Here is a 17,930-nt window from a genome sequence, read left to right on the forward strand (position 1 = left end):
TACACGTCAATAAATTAAAAAAAAAAAAATCCAAGGAATTCCCTGGAGGTCCAGTAGTTAGGACTGCTTGCTTCCACTACAGGGGACATGGGTTTGATCCTGGTTGGGGAACTGAGATCCCACAAGGCCAAAAAAACACATGTATAAATGTAAAATCTACTCCTGTTGTGTTAGAAAAAATAAAAGTCCTTACGTAGGTATTTATGGACGAAATGACGGGATGTCTTAGGTTTGTTCTAAAGTACTAAAGCTATCAAACCATGCCTATGGCATTCTGTCCATGGGATTCTCTAGGCAAGAATACCAGAGTGGGTTGCCATGCCCTCCACCAGGGGATCTTCCCAACCCAGGGATTGAACCTAAGTCTCCTGCATTGGCAGGTGGGTTCTTTACCACTAGCGCCACCCGGGAAGCCCAATGGATTGGTTTTAGAATTAAGATTGGCCAAATGTCGATAAGCACAGAAGCCAGGTCTGTGGGTTACACGGTGGGTCACTGAGTCATTCTCTCTGCTTTGAAAACTGATTTCAAAATAAAAAGTGAAAAAGACACAACAAACCACACAGCAGAGTCGCTTCCTGTTACTTTCAAAACGAAACCCCAAGTCCTGGCCTGCCTCCCTCTCTGCACTCATCGAGAACCTCTCCCCCTGCACCTTCCCACTCCTGGCCCACCTGCCTTCTCACTGCTCTGCAGTCACTGAGCTGTTCCCTACGCCTGGCAAGCTTCCCTCCGTCCCCCCTGACATGCGAGTTCCTGCTCAAACATCCCTTCTTCCAAGGAGCTTTCCTGTTCACTGATTCAGCCATGGCTATGCTCCCATTACCCCTGCCTCCTCATTACATTTCTACATTTTCCTGTTTTCTTTTGTCACTCTCTGAAATTAAAAAAAAAAAAACAAAACAGCCTTCTAACTCTCAACTACAATACAAAGTAGATAATACTACTAAATTCATCACAAACAAAATGTATTCTGAGCCGCACATGAGGCAAGAGGTGCGAGCAGCAGGCGTCTTTCAGTGGATGAATGGACAAACAAAACCTAAAACACATACTAGGGAATCTTATTCAACCTTTAAGAGGAAGGACATTCTGACACAAGCTACAACGTGGATGAACCTCAAACACTGTATCTTTTCACTTACATGAGGTATGAGAGAGGTCAAATTCATAGAAACAGAAAGTAGCAGGGGGAAACGGTGAGCTGTTCTTCAATGAGTGTGAGTTTCAGTTTTGCAAAATAAAAAAGTGCTGGGGGGAAAAAACGTATACAGAGCACCTAGTGCTGCCTGACACGCAGTAATCTAGAAACTGCTCCATTGGCGGTGGCTGTATTATCAACTGTACCATCCTGGGTTCTTCCCTGGCACCCGGATGCCTTCTGCAGGGGACTTGGCACTTTGCCTCTATTCCATGGCCAGTTCCCTCCCCACATTGAGCCCCCCTGATGGCGGGATCAGACTCCTTCCTCTAGATTCTCAGGGCTGAGTGTGTGCTGGGCAGACAAGCGTCTGTGTGAACAGGCACTTGACTGTGGGCCCTGGCCTCTGCCACACAGCCCAGCCCTAGAGGGGCAGAGATGCTGACCACTGTCCCAGCTGTGTGTACCGCCGACTGTTTCCTTTCCCCCAGCTTTCTTGGTCGGGCGGAGAATGAGGAGTCAGCTCTCATCAGTCACAGCGCAACTATGTCCCCAGGGAGCAGACAGGCCAGCTGGGGACAACTGGAGGCCAGGCTGGCTGCAGAGGCGGGGGGACCCCCAAGGAAGGCTGCCCCCCAGCCCTACCCTCCCTCCCTCACTATGCACTGACCGTATTTCTCGTTGAAGAGCTCCTTCACCTGCTCCCGGAGGATCACCTTCTCCCCGAGCCTGTTGGCATCATCTTCGTCTACGAGAGGAAGGCAAGGGGGCGTGAGGGTCCCCATGGGCTCGGCCCTGGGACCTGCTCCTTCTCCCACGTGGCGGCCCAGACCCCCACCTGCTGGCACGGGCTCTCCAGGGCCCGCCCGCTCCCCTGCAGCCTGTTGCTGGCCTCAGCCGTCTGTCCGTACATCCATCCACCCATCTGTCTGTACGTCCATCCACCCATCTGTTCGTACATCCAACCACCCATCTGTCCATACATTCATCCAGCCATCCCGCATTCTCTGAACAGCTTCCCCAGCGCAGGCCCTGTATCAGGCACGCAGCGCCCCGAGGAGAAGGAGGCCAGGAGCCCCCTCCCAGGGATTCGCAGCCTAGCGGGGGTGACAACTAGGCCGCGCGCCCACCCAGAAGTGTGACCAGGGACACCCCCGAGGAGATGGGAGGGGGGGCATGAATCAGGGTGCCCACGCTGCTTGTACACATCTGGGGAGGCCGCCTGGGAGAGCAGGATGTTCAAGGTGGGGTCTCTTGGAAGGCAGGATGGAGTGGGGGTGGAGAAAGACACCCCAGGTGTAGGATCAGCCCCTGCGCAGGCATCAAAAGGTGAAAGGTCACGGTGTGCTGGTCGCGGCTGAAGCACGGGGCGGGGCCGGGGGGAAGGGATGGGGATGGGTCGGGGGGCGGGTGGAGAGGTGGGGGGGCTTGTGCCAGCCTGACTGAGCTGGGCTTGCAGGAAGTCACCTGGCTGCCTCGCAGACCCAGAGCCCAAAGCTTGCGACCAGGCAGGTTTTGGGGTTGCACACGTTTCTTGGTCAGTGTCCAGGGGGGACCTGGGGGGGCACCTTCTGCCCGGACCCTGTGCCCCGCTGCATCAGCCCTCTTCTTGGTCTGGAAGAGCAGCTGGGGTCAGTGGAGCCCCCAGAGACAGGCCTGTGCTGGGCCGGGGAGAAGCGGGGCATGGATGGCATAGAGGTCCCGGCAGAGCGGCCGTGGGCATGTGTCCCAGGAGCGGGCGTTCCAGGAAGAGCCCTGGGGCACCTTGGTACAGTTCACCATGAGGGCTGGGCCTCGGGGGCGGGGGCGGGGAGCTGGAAGCCGGCAGGGAGCCAGGGCCTGGGAGGTGAGGGGCAGAGCAGACAGAATGGGTCGGCGGAGAAAAACAACTCCTGTTCTAATCTGGAAAAATCTCACAGAACTCAGTTCCATTTGGGAGGCCCAGGGCTCTGTGCCACTCAGACTGTCTGCTGCCCCCGCCTGCACCTCACACCCCGGGCACGAGGCCCAGCCTTCCCCCCAGCCACTGCCAGGGAGGGGCCTCACCCGCCCAGCCCTGCAGGGCAGAGAGCTTCCCACACCGCCTGGCACCCCTCCTCCGTAACCCGCTGCCCTCCCAGTCCCTGCCCCGCCCCCCCCAACCCCAGAGCCCTGTCTGGTCCAGTTTATGCCCACGCTCCTGATTCTAGCATCCAGATCTCCGAATCTCAACAGTTCCGGGATCTCTCTCTCTTCAAGCACGGCCAACCAGCCACCCGGGTGCCATGGGGCACTGCTAGCGTCAGGCATACCAGATGGCATCTTCCTCCTGTGTCCCCATCTCGGGCAGTGATGGCTGCACCTGGCCACACCGAGACCCCGAACTCGGCACCCTGGAGCCCTCCCACCTTCCCACACACCCCATCACAGCCCTTCCCCATGGTCTTCAGGGCCCCAGAGGTGGCCAGCATCAACCTGACCCTCCTCCACGTCAGCAGACAACTAGGACAGAGTCCTTTGCCCCAGGGCCACCTCGAGCCTGCGGGGAGGTGGAAGACACTTTCTATCCAGCTATTCCCCTGCCACCAGGGATGGCTCCGGGACTCTGCTTGGACAGGGCAGCGCCACAGAGGCCAGGGAGAGATCAACCTGGATCCACCCAATGTGCACCAGACAATGCCAGCAGCTTTCCCAGACATGGTCATGGCCGTTGCTCACCACAGTCCAGAACACAAAGGTTCAGAGAGGTTAATTAACCTGCCCAAGGTCACACAGCCTCGTAGGGCCAGGAATACCCTATTTGACCCGGAAGTCCGGGTCTTTCTCTCTACCAGGCACACTGGGTTTCCTGAATTTTCACTTTCCCATCTCTAGAAAGAAGGATTGATCTTTAAGGTGTTTCCTCTAACTCTCTTGTTCTATCAGCTCACAGTTGCATGCCTCTGTCTCCTATCAAGCCCAGGGCAGGGCCGGAACTCAGTCGGCACATGACAAAGCCTTCTGGATTAAAAGGAAGTAGACAGCGGACTTCCCTGGTGGTCCAGTGGTGAAGAATCCACCTGCCAATGGAGGGGATGTGGGTTCGATCCCTGGTCGGGGAAGGTCCCACATGCTGCGGGGCAGCTAAGCTGGTGCGCCAGCACTACTGAAGCCCGAGAGAGGCCGCGACAATGAGAAGCCTGGCACTGCAGCTAGGTCGTCCCCGCTCACTGCAACTCGAGAAAGCCTGCGAGCGGCTACAAAGGCTCAATGCAGCCATAAATAACAAACTAACAAAAGGAAGTCAACAGCACCTCAAAGACAAGCCCGCAAGCTCAGGTTCTCGTGGCTGCTGGATGTGACTGTCACCTGGGCACGTGGGTGTGTCTGGGAGCGGGGGACTCACTCACCCACCCCGCCTTCCCCTGCAGACTCCTGCCGCTCTGCTGCCAGTGGGTGGAGAGCGGCAAAGGGCAGCCCTGAGCTTCACACTGCCCTCGCCCTGGGGGAGAGGCCACGCCAGGCTCCGGGAGGGCAATGAACTTGGAGTCGAAAACCTAGGCTTGCGTTGGTTCAGTCACGGTGGGTCGTGTCACCTCTCAGCATTTCTGCTCACCGTCCTGAAACAGTATTTGTCTTGGACAAATATTTCACAAGCACGGCTCCACGGGGATGCAGCGCTGACCTTGCGTCAGAGCACAGAAAACAGTCCCAGATGAGGCAGGCGACAGTGAAGAGCACTGGGTGACCCACCAGGCTTGAGAACTGTCAGTGAGAGCCGGGTGGAAGCACGGGGCGGGGAGGGGGGACCCCCAACCCAGCCGGGGATCATGGAGGGCTTCTCAGAGGGGGCGACAGCTGTGCCCCCCACGGCCCTGTGGGACTCGGCCTGATCGGCACACGTCGGGGCTCCAGGCGCTCCATGAGTGCTCAACAAATGTTTTGTGAGTGCGTGTGTGTGTGTGTGTGTGTGTGTGTGTGTGCGCGAGCTTAGTTGTGTCTGACCCTTTGCAACCCCACGGATTGTAGCCCGCCAGGCTCCTCTGTCCTTCATTATCTCCCAGTTTGCGCAAACTCGTGTCCATTGAGTCGGTGATGCCATCCAACCATCTCATCCTCTGTCATCCCCTTCTCCTCCTGCCTTCAATCTTTCCCAGCATCACGGTCTTTTCCAATGAGTCAGTTCTTCGCATCAGGTGGCCAAAGTATCGGAGCTTCAGCTTCAGCATCAGTCCTTCCAATGAATATTCAGGGTTGATTTCCTTTAGGATGGACTGGTTGGGTCTCTCCTTGCAGGGACTCTCCAAGTCCCTGGCTTGATATCCTCCAGGGACTCTGTGTACTTGGAGGAAAAATGAGGGAAGGCCTTGTGGGATGAGGGCCAAGGAGGGACCCAATACCTGGGAGGTTGAACTAGAACCACAGGTGCCCTCACTCTACCTCCAGGCCTGCAGGGGGAGGACGAACACTCGGGTCCAGGCTCAGAGGTGCCTAGGACAGAGCTGGTCTCCTGTGCTGTGAATTGTGGTCACTGTCCCCAGCTAGCACCCCCTAAGTCCTGGCGAGCCCCGGACACAGGGGAGGAAGGCCACGCTCCCTGCTAGCCTGCATGGCTCAGCCCACCAGGCCTCTTGGCAGGCTGTGTGTCGGGCACCTCCCTCCTGACACTGATAGGCTCCTGCCACTACCATCGTACGCCCCACTCCCTGGAGAAGCGGCAGCCAGGCCGGTGGTCACCAGGGACCTCCCCAAGGACGGCTGTGGGCTGGGCAGGGCAGGGTGGCCCTGGCAACCATCACCACTGAGTCTGATCTGCTAATGAGCAAAACGAGGATCAGAGAACATGAGAGAGACAGTGTGTGTGTGTGTGTGTGTGTGTTGGGGGTGAGGCACAACCCCTGGGGCCCGTGGGGTCTCGGCCAGAAACCCCGTGGTCTTTCGTGGACTCCGAGGTATAGCCCTGTTGCCGGAATTTAAGACCAATTAAGATCACATGCTCTGAAGTTTGACTGCTTGGTCTCAAGTCTTGGCTCTGTTATTAGCTCATGATCTTGGGCCACCACTGCATTTCCTTGTTTGGAAAGTTGCAACAACGACCACATGGAGCTGAGGACGTCCTGCCCCTGCCTGGCGTGGTCTCAGGCTAGTTGTCATTACTCTTCTTCCCTGGGGGGGACCTGATGGAGCGTCTGCAAACCCAGGCTGGCTGTAAGGACCGCGACGGTTGCAAACGTTTCAGAATGGTCTCCATTTGGAAACATCACAAGGGCTCCATGCGAAGGTACCCTCCAGGTACCTGCTTGAATGCCTGTAGACAGTGGGGAGAAAGGGCATCCCCAGGGCCAGTGACAGCAGACTCCAAGGCAATCTTGACTGTACCCCCTAATGCTGTGTGGTGTTTGGAAAAGCACTCAACTCCTCTCTGAGCCAGTTCTGACATCCCTCCAGTGGGAATCCTGGCCTGATAGGGAGGGATTTAATGATTAAAAAAATTTAATGAGACATTAAAAAAAAAAAAAGTAAGCTCTTCTGCTGTCAATGTCAAGTTATCATTGACATGATTAGCAGACCACTGCCTCAGTTATCTCACGTAGTCTCAGGAAATGAAATCTTACCTAGGAAACTCTTCCAGAAAATGGAATTTTATTTCTTTTAAGTCTCTGGGTTTGCTTGACTCATTTAGGGGAGGACATTTTCTAAAACTCATCAAGCGGGCTGGCTCAGTGGTAAAGAATCCGCCTGCCAATGCAGGAGACCCGATTTCGATCCCTGATCCAGGAAGAGCCCACGTACTTGGGGGCAACAAAGCCCATGTGCCACAACTACTGAGCCTGCACTCTGGCGCCCGGAAGCTGCAATGACTGAGCCCGCGTGCCCTAGAGCCCGTGCTCACGACAAGAGAGGCCACCATAACGAGAAGGTCGTGTGCCACAACTAGAGAAAATCCTGAGCAGCAACAAAGACCCAGCACAGCCAGAAATGAATGAATAAAAATAAACATTAAAAAAAAAAAAACCCACACCAAGTACCCCTTTTCTAATTAAGCACACAATTTGGGGGTAGGGGGAGGTCACCCTCATGACCTGAACCCCAGTGCCATCCAGAAAGTGCTGCTGAACTTGCCCTGGCCACAGGGACCTGTCCCCCACTGCCCCGGGCTGGCACTTCCCCTGCCCATGTTTGCTTTTTCCAGCTTTCTGGTTTCTCTCTCTATGGTCTGCCCCAGGAGCTCTCTTCTTGTGCTTTCTAATCGGCTGTCTGTTAGCCCAAGGATTAAACGAATTTTGCCTGGGGAAAGCAAGCAACCAAGCTTATTAAATCACAGCCATGCTGGGTACACAGTTTTAAGCCAGGCAGCTCAGGGTGACGCCTGGGGTGGCCCCACATCACTCTCCGGAGGCAAAGTACAAGAGCCCGGAGCAGCCTGGCCTTTCTGAGCCGAGTCTGAGGTGCCCAGCTCAGGCTGATGACTGTGTGCTGAGAACCACGTTCCAAAATGACACAGAGGAAGCCAGCAGCGAGAGAGGGGAGAGCCCAGATCTCTGGGGGAAGAACATAATAACTATTTCTCCTCTCTCCTCTCGAAGCAGCCTCTCCTCTCTGCCCGGCTTGGACTGGGCGATCCAGCCATAAACCAGACCCACAGACTTCCCTGGTGGTCCAGTGCTTAAGAAGAATCTGCCTGCCAATGCAAGTGACCCAGGTTCAATCCCTGGTCCAGGAAGATCTAATATGTGGCGGGGAAACTAAGCCCTTGTGCCTTAAATCCCGAAACAAGAGAAACGACTGCAATGAGAAGCCCACACACTGCAATTAGAGAAAGCCCATGCACAGCAGCGAAGACCCAGGGCAGTCAAAAATAAATAAATTCACTAAAATAATTACAATTATTTTTAATTGTTATTTTTGATTGCCACCTGGCTTCCCAGGTGGCGCTAGTGGTAAAGAATCCACCTGCTGATACAGGAGATGCAAGAGATGCGGGTTTGATCCCTGGGTCGGGAAGATTCCCTGGAGAAGAAAATGGCAATATTCCACTCCAGTATTCTTGCCTGGAGAATCCCATGAACAGAGAAGCCTGGTGGGCTACAGTTCACGGGGTTGCAAAGAGCACACACACACAGAATGATAATAATAATTTAAAATAAAAAAGTAGACCCAGGTGGGCCTGGCTCTCAAGAGACCAGAAGGTGGATATCCAGGGGCACCCCATCTTGGTGGAATAGCTGCCTTGTGCAGGGAGCAGGGGTCGCTCAGATGGGGGACAAGCCACGTCCTTCCCTGGGCCCCCGTGACTTGTAGGATACTTCGCTTTCCTGGCACCAGGCCTTCGCCACGATGAAAGTGTACACTCAGTTCACCTCTTAACTCTTTCCAGGATCTGTATGTAGGGGCAGCAGGAGTTCCGTCATCTGTTTTACAGACGGGCAAACTGAAGCTCAGAGAGGGGACGACCGTGCTGCACTGGGGTGGAAGCCCTCACCCGTGATCTCATGTACCCAAGAGAATCTTTCCTACATGTGCCAAAGGAAACATGCTCAGGTGGGCTAAAGAGCACTCTTAGTAACGGCAAGTAACAGCAAGACCCAGATAGCCTAGGACAGGAGAATGAATGAATCGATCGTGGTGTAGTCAATGCAGTGGAATATTACGGAGCCCTGAAAACAAACAGCTACAGCCATACATTTTAATGCTATGTTACGTCTTACAAAGTGACAGAAGCAAGTTCCAGACTTTCTAAAATAGGATACCTTGGGGACTTCGCCGATGGTCTGGAGGTTAAGAATTTGCCTTCCAGTGCAGGGGATGCAGGTTTGATCTCTGGTTAGGGACCTAAGATCCCACATGTGACAAGATCCCATATGCTGCCGAGCAGCTAAGCTGGTGATGAGGAGCCTGAATGCCACAACTAAGACCCTATGCAGCCAAAAATAAATAGATACATAAATTAAAAAAAAAAAAACCTCTAAAAAATAAGACACCTGGGTTATAAAAGTTAAAAAAAATAAGCAAAGTGAAAAAATTTTGGTTTAAGCAAGTCTTTTATGCAATAGACATATTTTTTTAGAAAAATAAACCTGAGCGGTGATTAAATCACAGGGGATGACACCATCAAAGACATTTTTTGGGAATCTGAATACAAACTATATACTAGATGAGAGGGAGTTAGCAAGTTTCGTAAGTGTGACAACGGTATTATGGGTCTGCAAAAAAGAAGAGCATTGTTCTGGAGACATGTGTGTTGAAATATTTAGGCGTGAAGAGTCAAGACATGCCTGCAAGTCATTTTGATGGAGAAAGAGGCAGAGACAGAAACCAACGGGGGTGAGGTCTGTGGGTGGGAGAGAGACAGGAGGGAGGGAGGGAAGGAACTTGGCAAAATGTTAAGAATTAATGCGCTGCGCTTAGTCGCTCAGTTGTGTCCAACTCTTTGCAACCTCATGGACTGCAGCCCGCCAGGCTCCTCTGTCCATGGGATTCTCCAGGCAAGAATACTGGAGTGGGTTGTCATGCCCTCCTCCAGGGGATCTTCACCGACCCAGGGATCGAACCCAGGTCTCCTGCATTGCAGGTGGATTCTTTACTGTCTGAGCCACCAGCTCCCAAAGACTCCAGGAAATTTCCTGGCAGTCCAGTGGTTAGGACTCCACTCCTTCACTGCAGAAGGCCCAGGTTCAACCCCTGGTTTGGGGAACTAAGATCCAGTAAGACAAGAGTCTTGGCCAAAAAAAAAAAAAAAAAGAATAATAATTAGTGAATTCAGTGAAAGAAAATACTGACAGGCAGGCATTATACTATTCTTTTTTTCCTGTAGTTTTGCAATGTTTCAGGGAAAAAACCCCAAGAGAATGAGACAGATAAAATTCAGAATATTTGTTCTAGGGAGGGAAGCAGACAAAATGAAGGAGAGCATGTGGGTGGGTGTATGTTACTGGCTCTGTTCTGGTTCTTAGATTCTTAGAGGTGGTGGGTTCATGGGCGTTCACTGTAGTATTTATTAACAAGCGCCCAAACAAGTATGTATGAATATGAATGAAAAAATAAAAAATAATGAATAGTAAATGCAGTGTGGTATCCTGCACTGGAGTCTGGAATGTGAAGAGGATATCAATGAAAAAACCGCAGAAATCTAGCCTGAAGCTTACTTCATTACAGGCACCACCCAATGTTGAGTTTTGACAAGTGGATCATGGTTCTACAAGACGTTAGTGTCCTACATGGGTGAGACTGTATCTGGGAATTCTGTACTATCTTTGCAAGTATTTGTAAATGAAAAATTATTTCAAAATAAAAAGGTACAGCCATCAACCAATTGATCGCTCGTTACAAGCAGGGATGGATAGCAGAATGAGTCACGTGCTGGGGATGGAGCTGATCAGTGCATGGAGTTCCCTGGGGAGGGGGAGGGGAGGGAAGAAGCCACGCCTTCTCTCCCAGGGTTCTCTCGGGCCGGGCTCTGTGCCTCCATCAATCCATCTCCCTTCCCCAGGATGGAGGTGGGTGGCGGGTGGACCACAGCCTGCCTGGGCAGGTGATCCAGGTTTCTCCTGGAGCCCAGCTGCCTGGCCTCCAGCTGACCCACTGCAACGAGAGCCTGAAACAATGGCCAACGGAGGGCTGTTTGGCCGGGGCCTCCCCTTCTGGGGTTCCTCCAGGCCCTCCCATCTGCCGAACACTAGGATGCAAGCCCTCCATCGGCTAACGACACATGCCTGGCGGAGACAGGACCTGGTGATTTACACAGTGATGCTCTTCATTCCTCACGACAAGCCTGACCTCCAGGTGTTAGGATCTCCATTTTACAGATAAGGAACCTGAGGCTCAGAGGCGTCAAGGTGCCTGGTCAAAGCCGCCAAGGCCACATGGTTTCCGATGGCTGGCACTGAGGCTCAAACCCAGGTCTCTCTGACCCCTGGGTGCCAACTTCCCACCTGAGAACAGCCCAGCAGCTTGGCAGAGGGCTTCCTGCCAAATTCTCTTGCAGCTCCATTTAACTGTAAATTAAAAATTTGCTTGCAGCTTGAACCTGCAAGACAGGCTGGGCAGAGCAAACATCAGGTTTTCTTGGAGGGGCGGTCTATCCTGGATGGACGATCCTGGGAGCGGACATACTCATGGCCCTTCCCAAGGGAAGTTACCTCCTTCCCTCTCCCCTCCCCTTCCCTCCTTCACGGTCCCAAGGCCAACAAGGCCTAGGCTGAACTGTGGCCACGACCAGCCAGGTGCAGAAGGCCGCCCACTAAGTGTGATTGGCAGAGCATCAGTGCCCAGTTTGGACAAGGTGGGCAGAGGCAGTCAGCTGACCACATAGGCTGGGGCTCTGCTGTGCCAGAGGGCAGGGAGAAAGAAAGTATTTTGAGTTCGCTACAACAGTGGCGAACTCTGCAGCTGGGGACCCGAGAACAGATGCTCCCTGTGGGCCGAGCATGTGGTCTGTCTGCACGTGTTCACGATTACAGCCCCAGCACCCACAGAAACGCCCGACACATCACAAGCACTCGGCAAATAACTGCCTGAGAAATTAAACTCCCATGTGCCAGGCACTCTTCTTAGACCTCGGCACGGATTCATTCACTTAATCCTCCCGACAACACTAGGAAGCTGGCCCTAGGAGTATCTCCCTCCTGCAGATGGGGGGACCGAGGCACAGAGAGAAAGCCATCTGCCCGGGTGACACAGAGAGTGAGCAGGAAGCCACGATTCATCCCAGATCACTGGCCCCCTGGCAGTACAGCCTCTCCGCCGATGCTGCGAGGACAGGCAGAGGGTCTAAAATCGTACTGAAGGCTCATCACGACTCAGTTTCTGCACGTGGGGAGGAACCTGATCTTCCTTCTACCCCATCCAGCTCTCTCTGCACCCATAAGCCCAAACCCATGTTTCCACCTGCCTCCCCAAGCACCTGTGCTCTGCACATCCCTGCCCAGGCTCTCCCCAGGCCTCCCTCAAACCTGTCCCTCCTCCTGTCTCGTGGGTCCCTGACCCCACCCTCCCACACGGTCACTCAGGAGGGAAACCTCAGCTGAATAGTGGCCCCTAAAGCTGTCCATCCCCTAATCCCTGGAGCCTGTTTCTTCACATGGCAGAAGGGACTATGCTGCTACGCTTAAGGATCTTGAGATGGGGAGACGATGCAGGATTATTTGAGTGGACCCCAAATGCAATCACAAGAGTCCCTGGAAGAAGGAGGCAAGGTCAAAAGCAGAAGGAGTGGGCACAACAGAGGTTGGATGGATGAGCTCTGAGGATGCAGGAGCGGCCACAAGCCAAGGAAGGCAGGCAGCATCTAGAAGATGGAAAAGACAAGGAAACAGATTCCCCCGAAGAGCCTCTCGAAGGAACCCGCCATGTGGGCACCCTGACTCCTCCTGTAAGGAAATGAACCTGTGTTGCTTTCAGCCACTGAGTTACTTCAGCCACAGGAAACCCCACCCCTCTGCGCCCCTTTGCCTCCAGCTACATTTTTTTCAGGGCGTGCCAGATGGTGAAGAACCCATCTGCCAATGCAGGAGACATAAATAAGAGATGTGGGCTCGATCCCTGGGTTGGGAAGATCTCCTGGAGGAAGAAATGGCAACCCACTCCAGTATTCTTGCCTGGAGAATCCCTTGGACAGAAGAGCCTGGCGGGCTGCAGCCCATAGGGTTGCAAAGAGTCAGACACAACTGAAACGGCTTAGCACGCATGCACGCATGGTTTTTCAAGTAAGCGTGTCTGGATGTGAGAGAGGGACCATAAAGAAGGCTGAGGGCCCAAGAATTGATGCTTTCACACTGTGGCGTTGGAGAAGACTCTTGAGAGTCCTGTGGACTGCAAGGAGATCAAACCAGTCAATCCTAAAGGAAGTCAACCCTGAATATTCATTGAAATGACTGATGCTGAAGCTGAAGCTCCAATACTTTGGCCACCTGATGCAAAGAGCTGATTCACTGGAAAAGATCCTGATGCTGGGAAAGACTGAAGGCGAAAGGAGAAGGGGGAGGCAGAAGATGAGATGGTTGGATGGCATCACCGACTCAACGGACATGAGTTTGAGCAAACTCCAGGAGACAGTGGAGGACGGAGGAGCCTGGCGGGCTGCAGTCCATGAGGTTGGGAAGAATCAAACATGACTTAGTGACTGAACAACAACAACAAAATCCAGGTACATCCTGTCACCTTTGATGCAGCAAGAACATCTCGGCTGGCCTCCCTGAATCCATCCTCTCCTCTGCAAGTCACTCAGATTTATTTAAACAGTCTGTTTGACCATGTCCTTCTGTTGCTTTAAACTCGCTGAGGGCCTCTCTGTTGTCCATGGGGCAAATCCATTCTCCTTCCCCTGGTGAACAAGACCCTCTGCTGGAGTTTTCACCCAGCCCTGCACTCCCTGGGTCCCCACCCGAGAGGTGGAAGGGAACCTGCTGTTTCATGAAACAGACAACGGAAGCCCAGGCCTCCTCTACTTTGCGGGGAGGAGAGGAAGCCTCTTCCCGCTCACCTTGTGCAGCATCTATAATGCTGAGCAGTGGGGACTGGGGCCGGCTGAGAAGCCATCGTCGCTCAGGGCCTGACCTCTGATGTCCTTGCAAGATGCTCAGCCATGTCTCTGAGCCGTGGGAGCCTCAGGGTCACAAGGGGAGAAGGGCCTCCTCCCAGGGAGAAGAGGGTTCTTCCACTCACCCCCAGGACACCACCCTCTCCTGGCTCCTCCTGGTTTTCTCCTGACCTGCAAAGACCGAAGGTACCAGGGTCCTGACCCTCTGACTCCACTCACTTCTGATGATCTCGTTCTGTTTGGGCTTTATTTATGTATTTTTATTTTTTGGCCTCAGTAGGCGGCATGTGGGATCTTCGTTCCCGGACGATGGATGTGCCCCCCTGAATTGGAAGTGTGGAGTCTTAACCATTGGACCACCAGGGAAGTCCCCGTTTGGGCTTCAAATATTACCAGCAATGCGCTTGTGATTCTTCAAATGACACATCATTTGATGTGAACGATCACATTCTGAATCCCCTGCTTGTATGTCAAACTGCTCTTGGAGATGTGTGAGCATGCTCAGTCGTGTCCGACTCTTTGCGACCCCAAGGACTGCAGCCCGCCAGGTCCTCTGTCCTTGGGATGCTCCAGGCAAGATCACCGGAGTGGGTTGCCATTTCCTCCTCCAGGGGATCTTCCTGACTCCAGGATCGAACCCGCGTCTCCTGTGTCTCCTGCATTGGCAGGCAAATTCCTTACCACTGAGCCTCCTGGGAAGCCCCCAGACTTAATAAGCCCCCAACATGCCTGAGACCTCCCCCAGTCCCTTCTCCGGCACCTCTTTCTGCATCTTCTGAATCTCAGCTACCTACTGACACCTCCACCCTTGCAGAAGCTCAGTCCAAAGCCCTGAGGTCAAGCTTGACTCCCCCCACCCATCCTCTTGCTCACAGCCCCCACCAGCAAATTGTTGGTTTTAGCTACAAACTCTGCCCAGAGTTGAAAACTCACCACAGCTACAGCCACCCCCGGGCCTCGCTTGCGTTGCTTTGACCACCTCCTTACATCGCCCCCGCTGCCTCCCTGCGTGTCCTCACCCAGCAGCCTGAAGGGTCCTGTTAGATCCTAAACTGGATTCTGTTTCTCCTCTGCTACAAAGCCTGCACTGGCTCCCAGCTCCCTCGGAATAAGGGTTGGCATCCTGATCCAGCTCCCACAATTGGCCTTCTCTCCCACTTCCACCCCATCTCCTACCATGTCCTCCACTGGACCTCACCTCCCACCCAGGCAGGGGAACTCAGGGCCTCTGCAGTCGGTACTTGGCCAGCAAGGTTCTTCCCTACGTGACCGCCCCCCCCCGGCTCACTACTGCCCCCTTCAGGCCTTTGCTCACAGGCTTTCCCTGGCCACCCCCACATCAACTGCTGCAACTCCCTAAAAATAAACACAACCTCTCCCATCTGACTCTCAGCCCTCAACATCTGGTACCCTTGATCCTTCGCACATCGTCTGTTCTCTGCAACCACACCAGAATGTGAATACCATGAGGCAAGAAAGTGAAGAAAGCGAAGAAAGGTGAAGAAAGGGCAAGTGTCACTCACTCAGTTGTGTCCAACTCTTTGCAGCCACATGGACTGTAGCCCACCAGGCTCCCCTGTCCATGGGATTCTCCAGGGGGTCTTCCCTACCCAGGGATCGAGCCCTGGTCTCCTGCCTTGCAGGCAGATTCTTTACCGTCTGAGCCGCCAGGGAAGCCCTCAGCCCCAGTGTCCAGTCCAGCGGACACTTCGGGACTGTTCACGGACTAAGTAACTGGCCTTTTGCTCCCAAACCTGAAGGGTCCCTTCTGCAGGCTGTGTTGTCCTGTCCCCAAGCCTGCAGAGGGACTACAGAGGGTCCCAGTGTCCCCATCCCCGCCTCCCACCACCACGAGGTCTCTTTTGCCACCAGACCCCTGGAGGTGGCTCAGACGGTTAAGAATCTGCCTGCAATATAGGAGACCCGGGTTCGATCCCTGGTTTGGGAAGATCTTCTGGAGGAGGCAATGGCAACACACTCCAGTATTCTTGCCTGGAGAATCCCATGGACAGAGGAGCCTGGCGGGCTGCAGTCCACGGAATCGCAATGAGTCGGACACGACTGAGGGACTAACGCTTGCACTTTCTTTCCCTGGAGGTTGGCAAGATCCAGTCCGCCCAGGAAACCATGCGTGCTGAGCCATCCTTTGTGCCCCCTCCCCCCACCCAGGCCTCCACTTTTTGTGGCTCAAAAACGCATTTATCAGCCAGAGAGCTTCGGTTGGGCACGAGGCGCCTGGTGACCCCCGAGCTGATCCCATTCCAGCCCAAATAAAGGCGATGGTTGTTCCTGTCGGCTTGGGTGGTCCCAGCTGGGGAACTAGTTCGAGTGAGGTTTTCTGGAATGCTGCAGAAGAGTTTGAAGCCCCTCACTGTTCCCGTCTGGGGCCCAAGCCCCCTGCCTAACAACAGCTGGGACCCTTGGGGGAGCAGAGCTGGAGGAGGACAGGGCTGGGACCACCACCAACCGCCCCAGGGGCAGGGTGGGGGGCAGCCTGTGACCCCCACTGGACCCCCACAGGCCAGGAAAGGGTGGGGTCTCCTGACACCACATTGTTCCACGGCCCACGGGGCCGCCTCGCCTGGAAGAAAGGAGGCAGGCGGCCAATTCTGGGCCTGGCAGCCGGCTGTCTGCCCACAAAGGCCTCCGGGCCCCGCCCAGCAGATGCCAGCTCCTCCCGGAATGGCAGAAGGGAGATCATTACTGGAGCCTAATTAACAAAGAAAAGCAGAGATAATTAAGTGGAGAAACATGTGGCAGGCGCTGGAATTGTGATATCTTTAGAAACTTGAGAAAGGACGATCTTATTTTGAGCCCTCAAGAGCCTGACGGAGTTGGAAGGGTGGAGAGGGGGTGCGGTAGGGAAGAGAAGAAGGGGGCGTGTGTGTGACAAGGCCGTAGGGTGGACCATGGAGGCTGTCCCTGCTCCATGTGACCTCAAGGCCGAGAGATAGCAAGTTTACTTTCCCAGGTCAAAGACAGTATGTTAATCCATCCAAGGTCACAGACAGTAAATCCAAGGTCACCTAGCTCCTGAGTGGGGCCAGCAGGGGACTTCTTCCTGTTCCTATTCAGTCCCTTCCCCAGTGCCCTGTGCTGGGGTCACTGTCAGGCCCTTCTCCGGAAAGTCCACCCCTCCCAGCACCCAATGAGCGACAGCAGACCTAGAGGAGGCCCCATGGGGACAATGACAAGAGGTGCCATGTGGGGCTGGGGCCATTCTCTGCTCATGAAAAGTGGAAGTATTAGTCGCTTAGTCGTGTCTTACTCTTTGCAACCCCAGGGGCTGCAGCCCGCCAGGCTCCTCTGTCCACGGGATTCTCCAGGCAAGAATACTGGAATGGGTTGCCATGCCCTCCTCCAGGGGATCTTCCTCATCAAGGGATGTAATCTGCATCTCCTGCATTGGCAGGCAGATTCTTTTCCATCTGAGCCATCGGGGATCCTTCCCGCAAAAGGGATCACAGCCCTCCCCTTGGCAGACCCTTCACCCAGAGCTGAGCTTCTCAAACTGGGCCTCAGGCAACACTGGGGTGGGAAGTAGGTCAAATGGGATGCCAGCAAGTCATATTTTCTCAGCAGAATGTAATCTGACAGAGTTCCTTAAATGAAAAGCCAAGTGGAGGGTTTATGGAGCAGGGCCCTTCCGAGGTAAAGCTGGGGCCCAGCAGAGCTTGGACCCTGGCCCGCGGGGGTGCTCGGGCTCCGGCCGTGGGGACATCAGCGGAAGGGCTTGCCAAGGCCGGGTCTGCAGGGTCCAGTCCACGCTGCAAAGCCAGGCCTTCCAGGCCCTCCACGCTCCGGCCTAGCCGGCCTTGCCCGCCCGAACACAACAGGCCATTTATTCCTCTTCTTCTTGCCTCGCTGGAGCACCCAGGACAGCCCTGGTGTGGCTGGGGATTTGTCCCACTCCTCAAGTAGGGGAAGGAGCCGGAGGTGCAGGGGTGGTGCAGGTCAAGGGCAAAACCGGACTTGCTGGCCTTAAGCGGAAGTCGGTAGCTCTGCTCTGACTATGGGGTCCCTAGCCCCTTTTCTCGGGTGGTGAGTGGGAGTAGGGGGGGGGGTTCCTGGCTGCTCACCACAGAGTTCCCTCAGGTGGCAGGGAGGATGAGCTGCCGGAGACCAAATAACCCAACCAAAAGAAGACGAAACTGGCCTGAGGCCTAGGGAAACTGTGTGTTTAGCCAGAAGAGACCCGGGGCAGACAGCTGTGGGAAAGCCTGGAGCAGGGCGGCAGGGGTGTCAGTGGGTGGGGAGGCCCCCTGGTCTGCGCCCTCCCTGGTTCTAAAGGGC

At 54.5% G+C, this 17,930-nt stretch overlaps 1 protein-coding gene across 4 annotated transcripts in view; it reads right to left on the reverse strand.

Annotated features, from left to right (window-relative positions):
• Positions 1–17,930, reverse strand: part of GTF2IRD1 (GTF2I repeat domain containing 1) — a 115,437-nt gene that overhangs the window by 8,590 nt on the left and 88,917 nt on the right. For all 4 annotated transcript variants that reach the window (XM_043914937.1, XM_043914935.1, XM_043914936.1 and 1 more), the window contains one exon: positions 1,812–1,889. In XM_043914937.1, coding sequence (XP_043770872.1) covers positions 1,812–1,889 — 78 coding nt within the window. The remainder of the gene's footprint in view (positions 1–1,811; positions 1,890–17,930) is intronic.

This window comes from Cervus elaphus, chromosome 10, assembly GCF_910594005.1.
Source record: "Cervus elaphus chromosome 10, mCerEla1.1, whole genome shotgun sequence".
In the NCBI taxonomy this organism is placed as follows: Eukaryota; Metazoa; Chordata; class Mammalia; order Artiodactyla; family Cervidae; genus Cervus; species Cervus elaphus.